Source organism: Podarcis melisellensis, assembly GCF_964234715.1.
Source record: "Podarcis melisellensis genome assembly, chromosome: 3".
Classification (NCBI taxonomy): domain Eukaryota; kingdom Metazoa; phylum Chordata; class Lepidosauria; order Squamata; family Lacertidae; genus Podarcis; species Podarcis melisellensis.
The window spans coordinates 40,110,270-40,129,896 of record NC_138530.1 but is presented as its reverse complement, the minus strand read 5'-3'; the positions used below and the strand labels follow the sequence as shown (position 1 = coordinate 40,129,896).

At 42.8% G+C, this 19,627-nt stretch overlaps 1 protein-coding gene and 1 long non-coding RNA gene across 6 annotated transcripts in view; one reads left to right on the top strand and one right to left on the bottom strand.

Moving 5' to 3' along the window:
• Window positions 1-19,295, top strand: part of LOC309366657 (uncharacterized protein) — a 44,921-nt gene extending 25,626 nt beyond the window's left edge. For 2 of the 5 annotated variants that reach the window (XR_014166824.1, XR_014166825.1), the window contains exons 2-4: window positions 17,086-17,247; window positions 18,249-18,364; window positions 19,216-19,295. Coding sequence is in view for 1 of the 5 variants with exons in the window: in XM_081905403.1 (XP_081761529.1) it covers window positions 11,280-11,306; window positions 17,086-17,247; window positions 18,249-18,270 (211 nt within the window). In the remaining 4 variants the exon portion in view is untranslated. The other 3 variants (XR_014166826.1, XM_081905403.1, XR_014166827.1) reach the window with 3 other exon arrangements.
• Window positions 1-19,627, bottom strand: part of LOC309366665 — a 190,367-nt gene that overhangs the window by 158,486 nt on the left and 12,254 nt on the right. The gene's annotated exons all lie outside the window — the stretch shown is intronic.

Here is a 19,627-nt window from a genome sequence, read left to right as displayed (position 1 = left end):
GTAAAAAAATGACAGTTAGTTTCTGTCTATATTGCAGATAAACCCTTCAATTTGTTAATAAATCTGGTAAGGACCCCACTGAAAGGGATCATTTTAAATATTGGAAGAAATAAGAGCCATATGGTAAATACAGCTTGGAATTTCAGCCCTTTACATAATTTACCCAAAGCACCCTTAAACTACAGCATCCAACACTGGCATTTTCAGACTTTGTTGTACAGGGGGCAATCAACAATTAATTTGCTCTGAGAGGTCAACTGTATTATATTTGATTGGCTTATTTGACGGCCAAGCTGGAGAGTTGCCCCATGAAAGAAACAGCTCTTTTTAAAAAATGTGCAAAGCTCTGCAGAAATCCTCGCCTCACCATGCTCTTAGGCCTATACAGCATGCTACATGCTGACTGCATATGTCAACTTCTAGTTCTAAAAGATTAATCTCCCATTAGCCAGTGTGTTGTTAAGCCTTTTGGGGAATTCTTGTGAGTGCCTTTGGCTGACAAAGCGCTATTTTCACTCAGGATTCAATATTTAATGCAGCAGCGTGTGAACCACAGGTGTCCAACTGTATATAGCAATTTGGGAGAGAGATTTTAATGGAAGTGGTTTAACACCATGCACTATGGAAGTTCTGCCAGGGTTTAAAATGTCCCATCTGGCTGGATATATTTGTCATTCTACCTGTGTTTTTAATTATCCCAGTTATCTGGGGCCTTATTCTGTATTTATGAAAGATATGATGACAATTTTTTCCACAATAAAGACATTAAATATCTGGGCCCCCCCTTCAGTTTTTGGCTCGTGTCATACATTACACTACAGATAGAAAGTATTTAATATATTTCCACGCATATAAAACTGATGTTTTATGCATCCAGTGCTGGTATGTTTGTGGTGTATCTTTGGCCGCCACCAAGGACCAAGTAGGTATAAGTCAGGGAAAGGACTGCTTTGTTTGTCTCTTTGTTTCTCTGACTGTCCATTATATACACAGTTTCATTTTTTTCATTCTGGAAGCAGTTAGTGCAGAATGCTGCAGCATGATTGCTGACAGGAGCAACACATTGTCAGCATATAACAGCTGTGCTCGGAGATCTGCACTTGTTGCCGATTTGCTACCAGGGCAAGTTCAAGATGTTGCTATTAGTATTATAAAGCCCTTAACAACTTGGGATCAATTTGCATATGACACCACTTTATCCTGTTTGTCCTCACTCGACCATGTCAAGCAGCAGAACTGGTACTATTACAGGTGCCACATAAGACCTGTTCTGCATTTCTAAGTACTTGATCTTTAGCGTGGCAGCACTTATACTTTGGAATATATCCTGCCTATTGATATCAGGCAGGCACCTTTACTGTACTCTTTTCAGTGCCTGCTAAAAACATATTTTTTAGACAAGCCTACCCAGATGTTTAGAAAGTTGATGTGAGTCTTAATCTGTTTTTCTTCTATTGTTATTTTAACTTTTCAAAGGTATTAAATTACTGTTATTTTTCTTAGTGGTTTGTTTTTTAAAAAAAAAATGTAAAACACTGAGGTTTTCTATAACAAAGCAATGTATAAATTTGTTTGTGTGTAGTGTGGCACTACAATTCCCAGTGAGCAGTTTGAGCAGGTGCAGGTGCATATGACCATCATTTCAAGCTAAGAGAGAACTATGAAAGCAGATGAATTTTCTGAATGCTTGCCGAGAAAACTTGCAAATGCTGACCCAGTTTCAAACTGGGAGAGCTGGGGAGAGTTCTCCCAACCCTTGTAAAAACCTATGCAATAAACTTAAAAGGCATTTGAGGCAGCTGCAACTGCTTTTTAAAATGTAATCTACAAGTAAACATGCAAATCTTGGATGTAGGGACTAACTACAGGTTGTGATTTTTCTTTTCTTGTCTAAGGTACAAGGGTGATGTTCACTGGAAATGTGTAGAAATGGAAGATTCCCCCTGTCTTTGATTACAAAACAAAAAATCCCCTCTTGTACAGCTAGGCATGTCCAGTGTAGCCTTCAGAGTCTATGAAAGCTGGGACATACGAATGCATTTATCTATGACACATTAATTACCTCAAACTACAGGACTGCAGGGACGCAGGTGGCGCTGTGGGTTAAAGCCTCAGCGCCTAGGACTTGCCGATTGAAAGGTCGGCGGTTCGAATCCCTGCGGCGGGGTGCGCTCCCGCTGCTCGGTCCCAGCGCCTGCCAACCTAGCAGTTCGAAAGCACCTCCGGGTGCAAGTAGATAAATAGGGACCGCTTACCAGCGGGAAGGTAAACGGCGTTTCCGTGTGCGGCTCTGGCTCGCCAGAGCAGCGATGTCACGCTGGCCATGTGACCCGGAAGTGTCTCCGGACAGCGCTGGCCCCTGGCTTCTTAGGTGAGATGGGCGCACAACCCCAGAGTCTGTCAAGACTGGCCCGTACGGGCAGGGTTACCTTTACCTTTACCTTACAGGACTCTTGCTGTTTGTTTGTCTTTCAGAAAAACATGGTGTTGTGGTTAAATCTCATGATAAAGGTTCGGGAGCTCTGTAGCACTATTGCCAGGGCCATAAGCTTCCTGTGCACTTGAGGCATAACAGCAAGAGACTCATTTTTCAGAATGCAGCTCACTGCTGAACAGATACAAAGCACAAGGGGTGTGTGTGTGAGAGGCTTTAATCTCAGAGTCAGAGGACGATGAGCTGGCTTAGTCTGGGGCTGTTAAGCCACTGGCTGAGGAACTGGACAAGTCTCCTGATACTAAGCAGGAAGCTGGTGGTCCGAAGCCTAATGAATCTGAGACAGGAACCCAAATTCTATTTGCCTGAAGAATCATAGGAACATAGGAAGCATCCTTATACTGACTCAGACCAGTGGTCCATTTAGCTCACTGACTGGCAGTGGCTGTCTGTGGTTTCAGACAGGGACTCTTTCCCATCTCTGTGTGAAAATGCCAGGGATGTAACCTGGGACCCTCTACATGCAAAGCAAGTGCTCTACCATTGAGCTACTGCCCTTGCCAAAGTATCTCCACATCACTGTACCTGCCCAACAGCGCTAGGAAGGTTCTAGGTGGGATACCACAGAAAAGAAGTGGAGTGCTTTAGGCTGGGGTTGGCCATTTAAGAATTCACACTCTTTGGGCACAAGGGAAGGGAGCAGGTGGAAGGAAGACTGGATGGGAAGACTCAGTTCACTGCCAGCCTTTGTCAGAACAAGTGGCTCACTTGGAGCTTTCCATGGTGCTGCCTTTCCTCATGGGTGTCTGCTATGGATTGATCAGAACAACAGTCGCCAGAACAAGAGTTGCCAGAAAATCTGGACTGGGGAAAAAGGTAGCTCGAGAGAGAGTGGTACATGGAGTATGAGAAGAAGAAGGCTGGTTCATTAGGACAAAGAGAGCAATGAGCCTCCAACCTTAGTCTGTCCTCAGCCAACTCTGTCTTCTAACTTAGTGCTATACTTGAAGAACTCAGCAGAGAGAAGGATAGGCTCTGCCTGGGATTGCCTCTGAGTCATCTTATTGTTGGTCTCCCTGCCTTGTGCCCCATTAGTCCCAATTTGTTGTTGTTGTTTAGTCGTTTAGTTGTGTCCGACTCTTCGTGACCCCATGGACCAGAGCACACCAGGCACTCCTGTCTTCCACTGCCTCCCGCAGTTTGGTCCGACTCTTGTTTGTAGCTTCGAGATCACTGTCCAACCATCTCGTCCTCTGTCGTCCCCTTCTCCTTGTGCCCTCCATCTTTCCCAACATCAGGGTCTTTTCCAGGGAGTCTTCTCTTCTCATGAGGTGGCCAAAGTATTGGAGCCTCAGCTCCAATAGGCACCAACAACCAGTTAGTTCAGGAAGCTTTTCCCTACCCCCTTGCTCCATGAAATTCCTTCCTCCATCCTGACAAACACACTTTGTACCTGTTTATTTTAACACAGAGATCATGCCACTATCACCTCTAATAAGGCGCCAAGTCAAATTCATTTAGGGCCAAGTGAGTTTCAGAACTCTGTGCTAGGAACTCAAGGTACTACTGAGCAGGTCTTCTACTGAGCATTTATGAGTAGCGTAACACTAAACAAGTTATGGTGTTACATTTTTGCATGCCTATCTTTTGGAATTCAGCTATAATGCATGTGATCAGTTGTTACCTTTTGCAAAGAGATTGTGCCCACCCCAATCCAAGCTGTAAAGCAGTTGGACCGACTAGGATTAGAATGCCTGAGTAAATGGGCAGAGAACCCAGCCAACATGTTAACATGCAGAAAACTTTTCTTCAGTTAAATACTACAAGGCCTTGCTGAAACATACTTTTTAAAAAACTGTTTTGGTGTTTTATATTTACATTTTGGAACAGGGTTTATTCTATCCAAGATGGCAATTGCAGATAAAGCAGTGCATCTGTCATACCACTTAAGATGTATCAGGCAACCCTCCCCCGCTTCATGTTTCCCCGCCTCCTCAAAACGTAAGTGTTTGTGGATTCCCCTTGACCCATCAGTGGTTGGAACAACCCAGCCCTCCTTATCTGATCCATTTCTCCGCCAGCAAAAGTCAGCGGTGCTGGACTTGAACTGCTACAGTCAGTAATGCTACCACTTGAAATTTGCAGAGATGTGCATTGTTCCTGCCTTTGCTGTTGTGAGCAAACTAAACAGTTTAAAACAAAAAAACAAAAAACCTGCCCTGCATTTAGTTCAGGAGCAGTGAGCAGTGGCATAGCGTGGGGGGTGCAGGGGGGGGCGGCCGCACCAGGCGCAACATCTGGGGGTTAGGGTTAGGGGGCGCAAATCCACGGGTTAGGGGGTGCAAATTACTTGCCTTGCCCTGGGTGCTGACAACCCACGCTATGCCACTGGCAGTGAGAACAGAAATGAAAGCTCTGGTTCACTCATTATTCTTTTCTACATCTGCCTATTCATGTTTTGGATTCTTGCTGTAGAATTTAGTTGGAATAGGCTGAAGCAGTATCGAATATTCTTGCATTCCCTCCCCCTTGTATAGCTTTTCATAAATAATCCCAATGCAAGTAGGTTGAACATAAGTAAATATAATTCATCAAGCCTTGGAGCTTTCCTTAAACAGCCTTTAAATCTGCCACATTTGAAAAGTTATTTCAAAGTTTAGAAATCCCTCTCTTGTTATATGTGTACTAAAAATATTGTTCCAGGGTCATATATTATTCCTGAGGTTCTTTCCCCAAGAGGTCTATAATTAAAGGAAGGCTATGTTTGCAGTTGTAAGGTTTGCATTTTACACTATGTATGTTAACATTTTTTGGTCCCGGTCCTGCAAGCCATCAAACATGCATTACCTGCCCTACAATGTCATTCGTGATATGTGGCACTGGACCCAGGGGGCTATTCACATGAGTCTGCTGGATCAGCTGTTGCTAGGAAACTATAGATACAGATTACAGTAATGGCTTCTACAGAATCTGATCTTGAAGCATTTCCTTCCTCCAGCATTTTATTAGCACTTCAGGGTTTGTCTGGTCAAATAAGTCTATTTCACTACCTGGCGCACACAAATCCTATAGTGATAGATGTAGTTTTGTCCTCCTTTCTGATATAAATATCAGCTTTTGAGTCATTTGAGGTTCAGGTGTCTTTCCAGCTCCTGTATCTTGGCTCACTTGCAGTCAAATGCATTTCCCAGAGCAGGGAATAGAAACCAACTCCTCTCTGCTCTATTAATTGGACATTTGTTTGCTGCAGTTGAATGAAAGCAGCAACAGGACTCACAGGCTTCTTGAAAATTACTTCATGTGCTTTTCAGGTCAATAATTTAGGGGCTTCTTTCCATCCCCAAACCCACCTAAACAAATAGGACATTTGATCGGAATATTTCATTTAAACATGCTAGTGACTGGAATATAGGTTAAGTCAACTGTAAAATTGAGCCTCATCTGGAGACACAGGCTACTTCTTCAACAGCGCCTTAGAGTGTGTGTAACAACTGCACATTCTGCTTTGTAGACCCACTACCTACTCTCCTTTCACATTGTGGAACAAAGCTGGATCCTGATAGCTATGTAGGGGGCAGAAAAGGAGGGATGCCCCATAGGGCCAGTGGAGCAGTGAGATAGGAAGAATTGTAGTCACATACCAACTAAGTGCTATGGAACTTTTAGGCAAGTCTGGGCGTGGTTCTGCAATCTTTCAGATGAGCTAAATACACTCTGTGGTATATGTGTGGTTTGGCTCTTTCACAACTAGTTGATTTAGTAACTTTTTGCTTGGAGTTTTTTAATGTCTATGGCATGGGCCAGCTGTAGGATCAGCAACTTTCTTTTGTCTGGCTTCTTGCATCTGCAGGGAAGCAGAAATCAAGGAGATTAAGCTTACAGTGTACAGTTTCTGCTTTCCACACAACTGCTAATGGACCCCTGCTAGAAAAAGTTGAGAACCCTGTCCCTTGACTTGCTGTGTAGTGACTGTAAATGTGCATGACAACGTTTAGCAGGATACCCTGGTTGAGCCGGGGTCAGTGCAGGTGTTTAAAGATGCCTCAGCATGTCATCCGTGCAGCTGTAGGAAATGCAATGCCAAAATAGTGCAGTGACAAATTCAGGTTTGGGAGGGACCTTGGACAAGACACCTTCCATGACCTCCTCATTGGAATTATGAAAAGCTCCTCCTTCTCTTCATCACTGCATCGCTTGCCAGGCAGAGAGCTAATGAGCAAGCAGCCTTGGCATTGCTGCTTCTCCTCCTCGTTTCTGCTACTGTCTGGGCCATAGCAAAAGGCAGATAACAACCAAACAGGTTGCAATGATGAAGGTAAGCAGCAACTTCAAAGAGCTCTTGGCAGTGAACTCCCTTTGGGGTGTGAGGCCTTGGATAATGCCCAATCATAGTCTTGATACTGGTCCTCACAGCGCATGTTGCACCATGTGTTACATAATGTGCCACTGACAGTAATAGATTGTTCAGTATTTTAGGGGTTTGTCTCTGTTCCCATTCTGTCCCTGTTACATCTTTTGAGTGAGATGTTAGGGGTTTATTTTATTTATATATTAACGATGCTTATAATAACAACTCAAAAAAAAAGTTCTCCAGGCAGCTTACAAAGGCAATAAAAAATTAAGATACAACGTTAAACAAACTACGCACACTCACAAATGCAACATAAAAAACTCCAGCAGCAGAGAATAAAATCTTTAGCTTTTTTTTTTTAATGTCAGTGCAAACACATATGCATTAGGATCTGACACAGGCCTCAGGCCCCTAAATGTCTTGGACCAGCAATGCTTTTGGCAGCCTGCTCTCAGGTAAGCATTCTGCATGGGTACACAGCTTTATCAAGAAAGATCCTTTCTGGGAAAACTCCTCTCTGGCAGAGTTTAAACTTTAAAAAGGCCCAATACAAAAAGTTATCCATATTCTGAATTACTTTTTGGGGGAACAAGCAAATGTATGCATATTTCAAAAGTTTAACAAGACAGCTTTGCCTTACTAGTGACATCAAGATAACGTCCCTTGGTTTTGTTTTGGAAATACTGTGGCAGAATAAAGATCGGCTGGGTGTAAATCATAAGCTGTGTGTTAAATATAGCCCAAACGGGCAAGTAAAGGTCCTTACCTTAGCTTAATGCCAAGTGCTTAGATGTGTCCAAGAAAATCAATTTATAAGATTTCACAGAGAAGGCCTTTGTCCTTTTGTGTTTCAATTAAAGTATCACAGTGCTAGCACATATATATTTTAAAATAAAATGTCATCCAGAATATAATCAGTAATACAAGCAAATAGAGCATGATGACCTGCTGTGAGAGGGGCTGGCCCAGCCATGATTTTGTCCACATCCCTGTCTGCCTGAGTAATTTTAAAGACAGAAAACACCTTTGGGAATGAAAGGTAATAAGTAGGTTCAACAGTGAGGCATTTATGGCCAAGTGGTTCCTTTTTTCAGATGCAAGTATGAAATTACAGTGGGTGAAATGGAGAAGAAGTTTGCCACGGTGCACCAGAAAGAGAAAGCGGGAGCTGAATGTTGTGCATATTATGATGCAGAGTGTCGTGAGTTCATTGACTTCCTCCATGTGTGGGCTGTATATGTAGGTGGCAGTGCCAGCACCATTCCTGGCACCTGGGCTAGCACTGGAACACACTGGGAATATCTACCTTTATTGTTCCTTTTGCTTGCTTGCTTTTTTAATGGGTTGTGTGTTCTCCGCTCCCCTCCTAGGCTGGGTAGATGTAGGAGCCGCTCCACTGGTGCAGGGGCAGTATATCCTCCTTATAAACCAGTATATAAGTGGTTTATAGGACTGGCTCATAATTTTGTGAAGTTATTCTGAAGGAAATTGAAACAGTGGGATTCCTTCACTTTCTGAAGAAATGAAAAGAAATGTAAGCTTTCTGTATTTTGCTGTGTGAACACTCCCTAGTCCAGTGAAAATGCAAATTATAGAGTTTTAAACCCTGGGGAAACCCATAATCCTGCTCCCTCTCTCATGACACTGGCCTGCTCTTTCATGAACTTTTTCTAGTGTGAGGTTTTTTTTAACACACACACACACAGGTAATCATTCCCTTCAGCTTTTGAATATCTACATCTGTATCACAAACTTAACAACATATCAGGAAAGTGACTTCATCTTCCTCCACCCTTCCGCCTGCAGCAGTCTACTGTTCCCTCTACCTACCCTATGTTCTTGAAGTATGCTAGGGGCTTGAACTACTGGTTGTTTGGCTCTATTTTTCAAGGTTCATAGTTGACTCCAAATATTTTTTTTCTGTTTTTACCATATATAGAAAGGCTATTGGATATCTGGGCTTGGGAGAGTTGAAAATGACAATGTCTCTTTCCACAAAACAGTAAGGGCCATTCACTGTAACCATTCACTGTTCCAACCTATTTTTGAACAGTATGTTGGTGGCATTAAAATAAGGATATTCGTTTAACGAGCAAGAGGAACTGCTTCTCAAAAACGAATTAGCTGTACAGACCAGGCAAAATTGATGCCAGATTCCAGTTTGTGATAAAAGGTATTTGAGGCAGGCAGCATTTTACACACTAGTAAGCCATTTCTACAATGTGTGGATACATCCTACTAGTATCAGCAAAGATTCACATGGATGTTAAACAGAAGGAAATTTGCTGCAGATGATGACCCAGTCTTGAAAACTAAGCATACAACCAAGGTCTCAGTGTCAATGAGAGCAGCAAGCCATTCCTTAGCCAAGAACGGGAATATCCTGGCTGCAGTTGTGCTGCTCAGCTGCTGGATAAAAGCCAGCACGTAAGAGAGTGACTTTTGTGAATTCCTGGAGTGGATCCATGTAGTGACAGCATTAATGTTTGTCCATGTGGGAGCTGACCTTAAAGTCCTACAGCCATACAGGCTGCTCATGTTATCTGCTGGCATTCTGCCCTCTCTGCAGCTACGTTTATGACCTTGCTTTATCATTGTGCTCAGCCCACTACTATATTAATAAAATGTATACCAAATGTGTGCTTTCTGGCATGATGAAATGGAGATGAATAGAAATCCAAATTGCAATAATTTTATACTAAAGGAATTCTTTGGTATTTCCTCCTGTAGAAAATTTATACAAGGACTAAGTAGCCAGGAGAGGGCCTCCATATGCATCCCATGGCTGAAGATGCTGCTGATTGTGTATTGTTTTTTCAGCTTTCCTCTTGAAGAAAATGTTTTGCCCTCCTGTTTGCTGAAAATATAACGGAAGCACGAGGAAGGCTCAATATCACAAGGCCGAATAATAAGTTCTCCACATATATTTTTCTTTTCTGAAGTAATGGCTTCTCTAAGGTCATCTTCTGCTTTTTCATTGGTTTTGCACATTTAGTTGTCATTCTCCCCCTCCTTTCCTCCTCCTGAAATCCCCCCTCCTCCTGAACTCTAAACAACACCCCAAGGGTCCTGCTCCAGGCTGGCTGGAGGCCTGAGCAAGAGCAGACCTGCTGAGGTCTGAGGAGAGACTGGAACATTTTGTTGCAGGTCTCCACTTGCCTTCCTGCAGCTCCTACTAATCCAGATGACAAGGTGACCTTTTGTATAGCCAGTTACAAACTTGGCTGTTACTCATTAGATTTCCTTTGAAAGATTCTCATCCACATATTGATCTGCTTAGCTGGAGAAAGCTAAAAATACTGCAGCATTGAGTGGCACATGATGCAGAAGTAAGCAGAAACATGAATCATTTATATCAAAAATGGTCAACTGGCAGTCCGCAAGCCACATCCGGCCAGTGGAGCAATTTGATACAAAGTGTGATAAGATCTGTTGGGGCTCTTCTAATGTTCTTACATTTTATCTCTTGTAATTTTGATGTGTGTTCTTGTGAATGTGTTCTTGTGTGCAGCTGTGGATAAACTGCAGTCATTGCTGATGTGAAGCCTCCTTAGCACATTTTTTAGTGTCGGCAATTTGTCACATGTGTGGTGATGGGTGAGTGGGTGGTCGCTATCACCATGCCCCTACTTCTCTTTGCTCCTCACCTGCCTACCAAACAAAAGGCACCTACAGTGGTGCCTTGGGTTACAGACACTTCTGGTTACTTCACTAACCCAGAAATAAAACCTCGGGTTAAGAACTTTGCTTCAGGATGAGAACAGAAATCGTGCGGCGGCGGGAGGCCCCATTAGCTAAAGTGGTACCTCAGGTTAAGAAGAGTTTCAGGTTAAGAACGGACCTCCAGAACGAATTAAGTTCTTAACCCGAGGTACCACTGTATTTTCACCAGCTGCCACAGACTAAAGGCGTACCCTGTTCAAAGGAGTTATTCTCTCAAGGTCTTCATAGAGTAAATTATGTAGTTTTACTCTGGATACTATTGTTGCAGTCCTACACTGGAGATAGATAGATAGATAGATAGATAGATAGATAGATAGATAGATGATAGATAGATAGATGATAGATAGATAGATAGATAGATAGATAGATAGATAGATAGATGATAGATAGATTGCACAAAACCTCTTTATCATTATTTTGGTATTTCATTATTTCTGAGGGGGTTTTGTGAGGGGGGGAATGCATGGTTGTGTGATTAACATTTACTGGGTGTTTGGGGCATTCCTAATATTTTGAGATACTGATACCCACTCCAGCCATGCCAAATCAAACAGCAGATTGAGATACCTAAACATCACTCTTGTGCAAGACCTCAGTATTGCAAATTAAAAACAAACAAACTGGAAATGGATACTGTGTGCACATGCACATACCGCCAAGAGCACAAGTATCCATGTTGTTCAGTGTGGAACATGATAAATAAAGGCTGGTAACATTTGCTCTTGAACTCCAACACACTTATTGGGATTATATTTGTGTCTGTAAATTCAGGTACAAACATACCCAGGACAGAAAAAGGTATGGAATGATGAGAGAAGAGTGGATGAGAGGAAGGACCCATAACTATCCTGTATACATTCCATCAATCTCTTCTCACTGACGTGGATAGAATAGCGAGGAATATCTAGGCTTGGCTTGGGGTGGAATGCATGGAAGCTAATGTGTCAACCATGCTCAAGGAAATATTGGATCCAAATGACCTTTTTGTGATGTAAAGCTCCAGTCTGGAAACTCATGTGATCAAATGGTTATAGTACAATATTTTACATGTTATGCTCCCATCACAGGAGCCAACTTCTAGGGGCCGAGGTACCTTCAGCCCCCGCCCCCAATAAAATATTGGTGTGTGTTTTCCCCTGAAAACAAATGCAATTGCAGCTCTGATCTCCCAAGGTTGTACTAATAGTGCACTGTTGAAGACTTTCAGGGCTCCTATGCCTTTAATAAAACATCTCCTGTTTGCAGGTCCAGCCTGCTTTATTTCTTCCTGCTTATCTAGGCTGGGGATTCATGATGAATAGCCAAATAACTGTACTGTAATAAGCCCAGTTTCTCTCCGTAGGACAGAATTACTGTTTTCCTTATACTGGGCCAGATTCAACTACCCCATCCTGCTAGAGGAAACCAGCCCAAGGACTCTTCACTAACACAACAGGGCTCCCCTGCCATCCTGAAAGGTTGGCAGATCCCCTAGACTAGCATGGAGAGGGTAGAGGGGAGATCGTTTCATTGGGCAAGAAGAAATGCTTGCAGTAATGGAACAATCTCATTAGCGCTATGTAGAATTCCACCCATTTTTAAAATAGTGAAATAGCTTGGTTAAAAAATAAAAATAAATAGAAACTAATTTTAAAAGCTAAGGAAACCAGAAATTAATACCTCCCCCCACTTCTTCCACAAGTTTTTCTCCCAGGCAAGGGTTTTTCCAGATATAATTTCCTCCAGCAACTTTAGTTCAAGAACCAGTAATTAAAAAGGAAGTGACGCTGTGGGTTAAACCACAGAGCCTACGACTTGCTGATCAGAAGGTAAATAAATAGGTACCGCTCCGGCGGGAAGGTAAATGGTGCAAGTAGATAAATAGGTACCGCTCCGGCGGGAAGGTACATGGCGTTTCCATGCGCTGCTCTGGTTCGCCAGAAGCGGCTTAGTCATGCTGGCCACATAAAGCGAGATGAGCGCTGCAACCCCCGAGTCGGTCACAACTGGACCTAATGGTCAGGGGTCCCTTTACCTTTTTACAGTGTATATTTTTGAAATTACTGATTTATTTTGAAATTTTTTAGGCTAACTTGTTTTAAATATCTGGTTTTCTTGATAATTTCAATTTATTTTTAAATAATATATGTAAGGCCCTTAGATGTTTTTGTAATTAAGCGGTATCTAAATCCTGCTAAATAAATAAAAGTGGAGCATTTACCCCTCTTCAAACAGGTACTATTTTAAGCAGGAGAACATTGGCACAGCATGGCCTGCTGTGCTGGTCTAGGCTCTCATAGGATAAGGGCATTATTTCATTTTTTGACTCCATGAATGTATATGCAAGCAGAGTTTGCACATATCAGCAGGATGACTGGAAAATGAGCTAATAAATAATTCAGCTTGCCATCAGTTGTATAGTATAGGCTATATTTAGGAAGAATATAAATTTTGAATAAACTAATTGAAGGATTTCTGCTCACACACAGTGCAATCCATAATCTATTTACCTTGGAATGGTACCATTAAGTCACTGGTCTGCTCTGGAGTAAGTGGGTTGTGGACTACACATCTTATTCATTACCGTACAATGTCTTATTCATTTTACCAAAGGCTTTATCCGGATGTTTATTCATTCAGTCTTTTTTTTTTTACTTGGGGTTGTGTCTAGCATGAAATTTATTAAGCAAGGGTCAGCTGTTTCTCAAAGGAAGTATGAAGGCAGAGAGAGAGAGATAAATATATGAGCTGCAGTACAGCATATGCGTAGAGCTGAAGTAGCAGTTGGCCATTTATGCAGAACATTTTTCTTTCCTGAGACCACATGAGACAAGGAAGATACTTTTTGTTATGAGACGCTTCCGTGTCTTTGCAAGTAAAAACTGGACTGCTCAGTACAAGAGACAGAAGTTAGGGCATTTCTGTGGTGATCATAGTGTTTCTTTCAGATGATTGGCATGTTGGCATTCCTAAACCTGTAATCCAAACGTCAACCCTGCTAATCCCCATGCTGACCGTTGCTAGCAGAATTAACATAGATGCATGTATACAGGGAACAGCCATTGAACAAGCCCACCATTGGCAGATCCAAACCATTCTAATACAGATACGTCTTATATGATATAGGTAAAGGTAAAGGGACCCCTGATCATTAGGTCCAGTTGTGGCCGACTCTGGGGTTGCGGCGCTCATCTCACTTTATTGGCCGAGGGAGCTGGCGTACAGCTCCAGTCATGTGGCCAGCATGACTAAGCCACTTCTGGTGAACCAAAGCAGCACACAGAAACACCGTTTACCTTCCCGCCGGAGCGGTACCTATTTATCTACTTGCACTTTGACGTGCTTTCGAACTGCTAGGTTGGCAGGAGCAGGGACCGAGCAATGGGAGCTCACCCCATTGTGGGGATTTGAACCGCCGACCTTCTGATTGGCAAGTCCTAGGCTCTTTGGTTTAACCCACAGCGCCACCCGCGTCCCTATCATACACTGTAGATGACATATTAAAATGCATGTCAAATATACATAGGCTAGATTAAACAAAACAAAAACTTTTAGCAGGTGCCAAAAACCATCCAGCAATGGCACCCGCCTAATATCAATGCGCAGGGAATTCCAAAGTTTAGGTGATATCACACTGAAAGATCACTTGCAAGTATGGAATGAATATTACGTGGCACTGTAAAAAGTGCCAGTTCCAAAATATGCATTTATAGCAATGCTTTGGCTAAAGCAGATCATGCCCTTGAGTCCTTCTTTGTCCAATGGGCTTTTCCTTTATGATGAACTGTTTGAATGGTTTTGCTATTTTCTATGTTGTACAACTGCACCCAAGTACTGTGGAGTATTGTTTTAAACATATATTAATGTGATCTTAAAAGAGTGACTGCATAGGAGACTGTTGCCAACCCCAGCCTGTATCCTGTGGGGTCGGTCTGCAGACTCCATGGTGTACTTAGCACAGGGGCAATAAAAGAAAATAAGCATTAGCAGGAGGCCTTAGTTTCCTGTCCAGAGCTCAGCTTAGCTTCCCAGAGGAAGGAACACAAAAATAGAGTCACCAAACACTGCAGTGGCCTGGCTGATGAGGCTGATTCTCTGTTACCTCACTGACAATCTCATTAGGGCGCTCTTGATGATGTTTGGCTATGCTTCATAATGTGAAGACCCCAATAAGAAGTTACTTGTTAGCCTCATGAAAAATAGCCGCTGCAGATAAACTTTAACGGCCAGTTGCCTCGCAACCAAAAGTCTGTCTCGTGAGAGAATCCAGTTGCTCTAGCAACAGCCTTTTGACAGGTGCTGAGAGCCACAGACAGCAGAGCTCATACTGGTGGCTGGGCCAAAGGACACTTGACTGATACACCACACTACCCTAGACAAACAGATTACTTCACCAGCAACACTTGCTACCCTGTGAACTCGTAGTAAATGCACATTTCAGAATGTGTTTTCTGTTACGGAAAGAAAGGAGCTCAAGGCATCAAAACACCGGTTAGAAAATTAAATACTTATACTCTGAATTCAGTGGAAAGGAAGGAGGGATTTGCAAATCCCTGTCATCTCACTGAAGAAGACAGTGGCAAAGACATGAGTGCAATTAAGCTTGGGGGGGGGAGAATAATAGCGAAAACAGCTTTGGGTGGGCAGCATTTTCCAACTCCTGCAGTCTTTTTCGCCATTTGCTATACCATAGCATCAAGTGTCCTTTGTTCTAGCCACCAGTGCAAGCTCAACTGTCTCCGCAGCTCATAGCTCGTATAAAATCAACCTTATTATTTTCCTTAGTGTTTAGTTCAATATTTAAAATATTATGTTTAGAAAGTTGGTACTATAATCATATATACTAATGTACTGAAATATACCTGAAGGATCCTCTCAACCCTAACATACCAAATTGAGCCCTTTGGTCTGCAGGTGAGAGCATCCAGCAGGTATCATCTTATCAGGAGGTTTGTTCCACACAATGTAATAATTTGGCCTTCAGGGTTGTGGTACCTACTCTTTGAAATCCCCTCCCTTTGAATATTAGACGATTTCATGTATGCCTACAGATGATAAATTTTACGATTTTAATACAGTATATTTTTCTTTTTGCCATTTTGGACAAAAATTCGGTAAACCAAAATTACTGTAAACGAAAATTTAATGGCAAAGGGTTAGAAAAAGAAGCTTATTGGGAAATTTTTCTTCTAGCTCAGACTCAGGTGGTAATCAGTTATGTTGGGGAGTCACCTGCAGGGAAGGAGGTACATAGCATTCCCTAAAAACCACTAGCACATCACCTCGTTTTAAATGCAGGCCAATCCACAAACCTTTACAGTTAGGCAAATTGAGTTGTACTGACTTTAAAGGCAGAAAATTGGTTTGAATTTAGGTTTTTGGCTTAAACGAGTTGTGGCTAGGGCTGACTGACCCACAGATGAATGTGTCCCTATGGTCACGTGACTCAGCTTCCACTAAAGTCAAAGGGACTCTTTCCTTTGACTTCACAGAGAGTTGTATCAAGCTCTGTTTGTCCGAGAAAAAGCTAATATGGAATTTAACTGAATAAACACTTTAGCAGTGAAGATTACAAAGTAACCTTTCACTTGGTCTTTTTCTTAAACAGAAGGGAGATGTTTTGCTGCCAGTTTGGGTGTTTATTTTCCAGTTTCCATAGAAAATAATTGGTCTCGTATTTTCTCTCTGCCTAGGAATAAATACCTTTATTCATGCTCCCTAAACTTAGCAGCACGCACAGCCAGGACTCATGCTGAGACTCGATCCAAGCTGTCTCCTGCCACAATTCACTGTGGACAGATAAGGCTGTACCATTTTTATGTGGGGCTTTGAACCACTCGATGAAAGTATATATTTCTTGCAGCACATTTATCCTGTTGACTTCTGCAGTTCCAGCCCAGAGATAGAATGCTAAAAAGAGAACAGTAAAGGCCATCAGGGCAAGAAGCCCATCAAAGACAGCACCCACTGCATATGCTGTTATTTAAAGCATTATTGTTTTCCTTATTACCCTAGAGTCCATCTTTATTATTATTGTTCCTCTTTGGGAATATTTTAGGCTAGGTTAGTTAACATGGAAAATACTAAATATACAGCATCCTAAAATACAGGCATTATATGTAACAACCCAAAACCAGCCTAAGCAAATGAGAAAGAAAAGGTGTGTTGGCCAGGGTTTTCTTGCTGGCATTAAGTTATATGGCATGGTCAACAAGAGCCCTGAGCAATATTAGACTGACCCATTTGCTGTCATTTCATCACACCTCCTGGAGAGCCAATATTTAGGGGTAAGCTCAGCTTTTCTCCTTAACAACCTATATATATTACTGAGGATCTTGATTTGCTTAGTCCAGTATGGAATAACTCAGGCCACTTTAAACAGTATGGCAGAAATTGTGGTGGACCCTGGGGTCTCAGATTTCAACAGCACCCTGTGCAATGGCAAAATTTGATGGCCCTGCCTCTCACCTTCCATTCTACATCATAGTTGCGGTTTCCCCTGTGGTGCCCCTAAGGCTCCACACCCAGGTTGCGACCCCCTAAATCCACCATGTCGGAGCTTCACTTAGTGGGCATATCATTTCTACACACTGTTCAGGGCCAACTGGAATCCCAGCTACAACTTTCCTGGCTTGTGTCCTCATGCGCCTTTCAGCAAGTCCCAGGAAATTGCAAAGTGGAGGAAGAAGGTTTGTTTTCCTGGGTCCCAATATAACATCATCCCCAACCCCTGGTATGGCCTGGCTATAAATACTTCCAGGTAAGTCTTTTGCTGTTATATATTCTCAGAAGTGAGTAGCAGACAGTTCTGGTGGCCTGGAGCTCGAGTCAGGTCCATGCAGGGGTGGGGGCCAGCCGGGTACATTTGCCCTGGGCCTCGAAGGGCTAAGCTGGTCAGGGGCCGCTACCAAGGACCAGCTGCTTTTTGTTTGAGCTTATAACTTTGTCCTAACAAGGCTACCACCCTGGGCCTCAGAAGAGCTCTACACTGGCCTGGCTCAAGTACTTGTGCTTCTCTGCTCTCCAGTTCCTGTTGTGCTACCTTGGCTCTCCTACAGCCTGGCTAGGGTTCTTCCTAGTACTCACTGCTGTGCTTCAAATGTTTTATCTGGCTACACCCTCAGCCAATCCTGACCCCCTGAATGAAGACACCTCAATGGAGCTTGCAGACCACACTTTGGAAACCCCTGATCTAAAGAACTCCTCCCACCCCATTAGGCCATTAAGTGCAGAGTCGATGGTTACTTAAAGCTACTACTATGTGATGTGACAGAGTAACCACTCCACAAAGATTAAAACTGTACAAGTGGGATCAGAAAGCAAGTATATGGACCCTTTTGACAATATGGCAAAAGACTGGCCTACATTCACTGCCTTGAGCAAGTACACTGTGCCCTGGGATCCTCCCAAAAAATAAACTGCCAGTATTGTTGAACTAATAAATTTACATAGCGATAGCAGAGGCTCACTAGAGGTTTATCATGGAACATACACAACAGAAAGTAGGCTGGGAAAAACATCCTCAGGTAGACAACTGGAATGCTGGCCAATAACTAAATGATGATGGTGGTAACAACATATTCATTTCCAGTTCAGTACATGCACCAACAAGAACCCACATTTTCAATTTCTTTCTGCAAGTATAACCTGTAAAATACAAAGCCATTTACCTGTACAAAACACATTGAATATTTATTACTGAATGAAGTGTGCCATTTCATAAATGCAAGCTGAATTTCAATATGTTTTCTTACATTTTAGGTGTCATAACAGTAGACATTGACTGAGGTGAAAAGAACAACACTTGCTGCGAGCAGTCCGAAATGGAGGGTATGTCACTCGTGACCACAAAGTTTTTCTCTCAAGTTCCAACAGTGGTAAATATTTTTCAGTGCCTCCGTGTGAGGACTGCATTATTTAAACAAGCCTTTAGCTATCCTTCTGAGGCTTGAATGAGTCATGTCTCATATTAATAGGTTGCTGTGTCTCCTCCAGCTGTGAAAGCTTCTGTCCTTATACAGTGGTGTTGTGTTTACATAAGGCCAAACTGCAATACATACAAATGGCCATGATAGCAAGGGGTGGGAGTCAAAAGACCCTTTCCCAACTTCTGATCTCTCTCTGTTCCCAAAGTGAGGTTTCTTGCATTTAAAAAGCCCACCAGGCTACAGTCACATGTGTCTATGTCAGTGGTTCTCAATCTCTGCCCCCACCCCCAATAGGCCACTTTAAACTTCTGAGGGTCTTGGCATATTTTTCTATCTGCTGTAGAATTTGTAATGTGCTGTGCTACGTTATACAAGATACAAGATTTTTAATTATTTTTGTTGCAGCTTTTATTTATTATATATTGTACTTTATTGTATTATTCCATAGAATAATGAGGGCTACCATAGCAAGGGTGCCCACATTCTGCCTGTCTGAATTTTTAGTGGATGGAACAGGAAACACGACTGTAGCAAAGCAATGTTGGTCTCATTTTGTGAGCAGAGGCTGGCAGAACTGTTCTGGTTGAGACACAGGATGACTCCTGACCCATCCAACCTGTTCCCCGAATGATGAATCTGGGATTTGGAGAGCTACTAAATTCCCTTCTACTGGAAGAATTTGAAAATATGCCAGCAATGTAGGTTTTGTTGAACACCAGATAGTTCACTTGCTGATCTGCTGGCCAGTCACTCGCAAAAATTTATTTTTTGAAAGATCAGAGATCCATTTTTTCTTGCAGGACCAGAACCAGTGTTCCTGTGCTTTGGCTTATTATCATAATGTAGCCATTATCTATTTGACAGACACTATCATATATACGGGACGCGGGTGGCGCTGTGGGTTAAACCACAGAGCCTAGGACTTGCCGATCAGAAGGTTGGCGGTTCGAATCCCCGCGACAGGGTGAGCTCCCGTTGCTCGGTCCCTGCTCCTGCCAACCTAGCAGTTCGAAAGCACGTCAAAGTGCAAGTAGATAAATAGGTACCACTCTGGCGGGAAGGTAAATGGCGTTTCCGTGTGCTGCTCTGGTTTGCCAGAAGTGGTTTAGTCATGCTGGCCACATGACCCGGAAGCTGTATGCCGGCTCCCTCGGCCAATAAAGCAAGATGAGTGCCACAACCCCCGAGTCGGCCACGACTGGACCTAAAGGT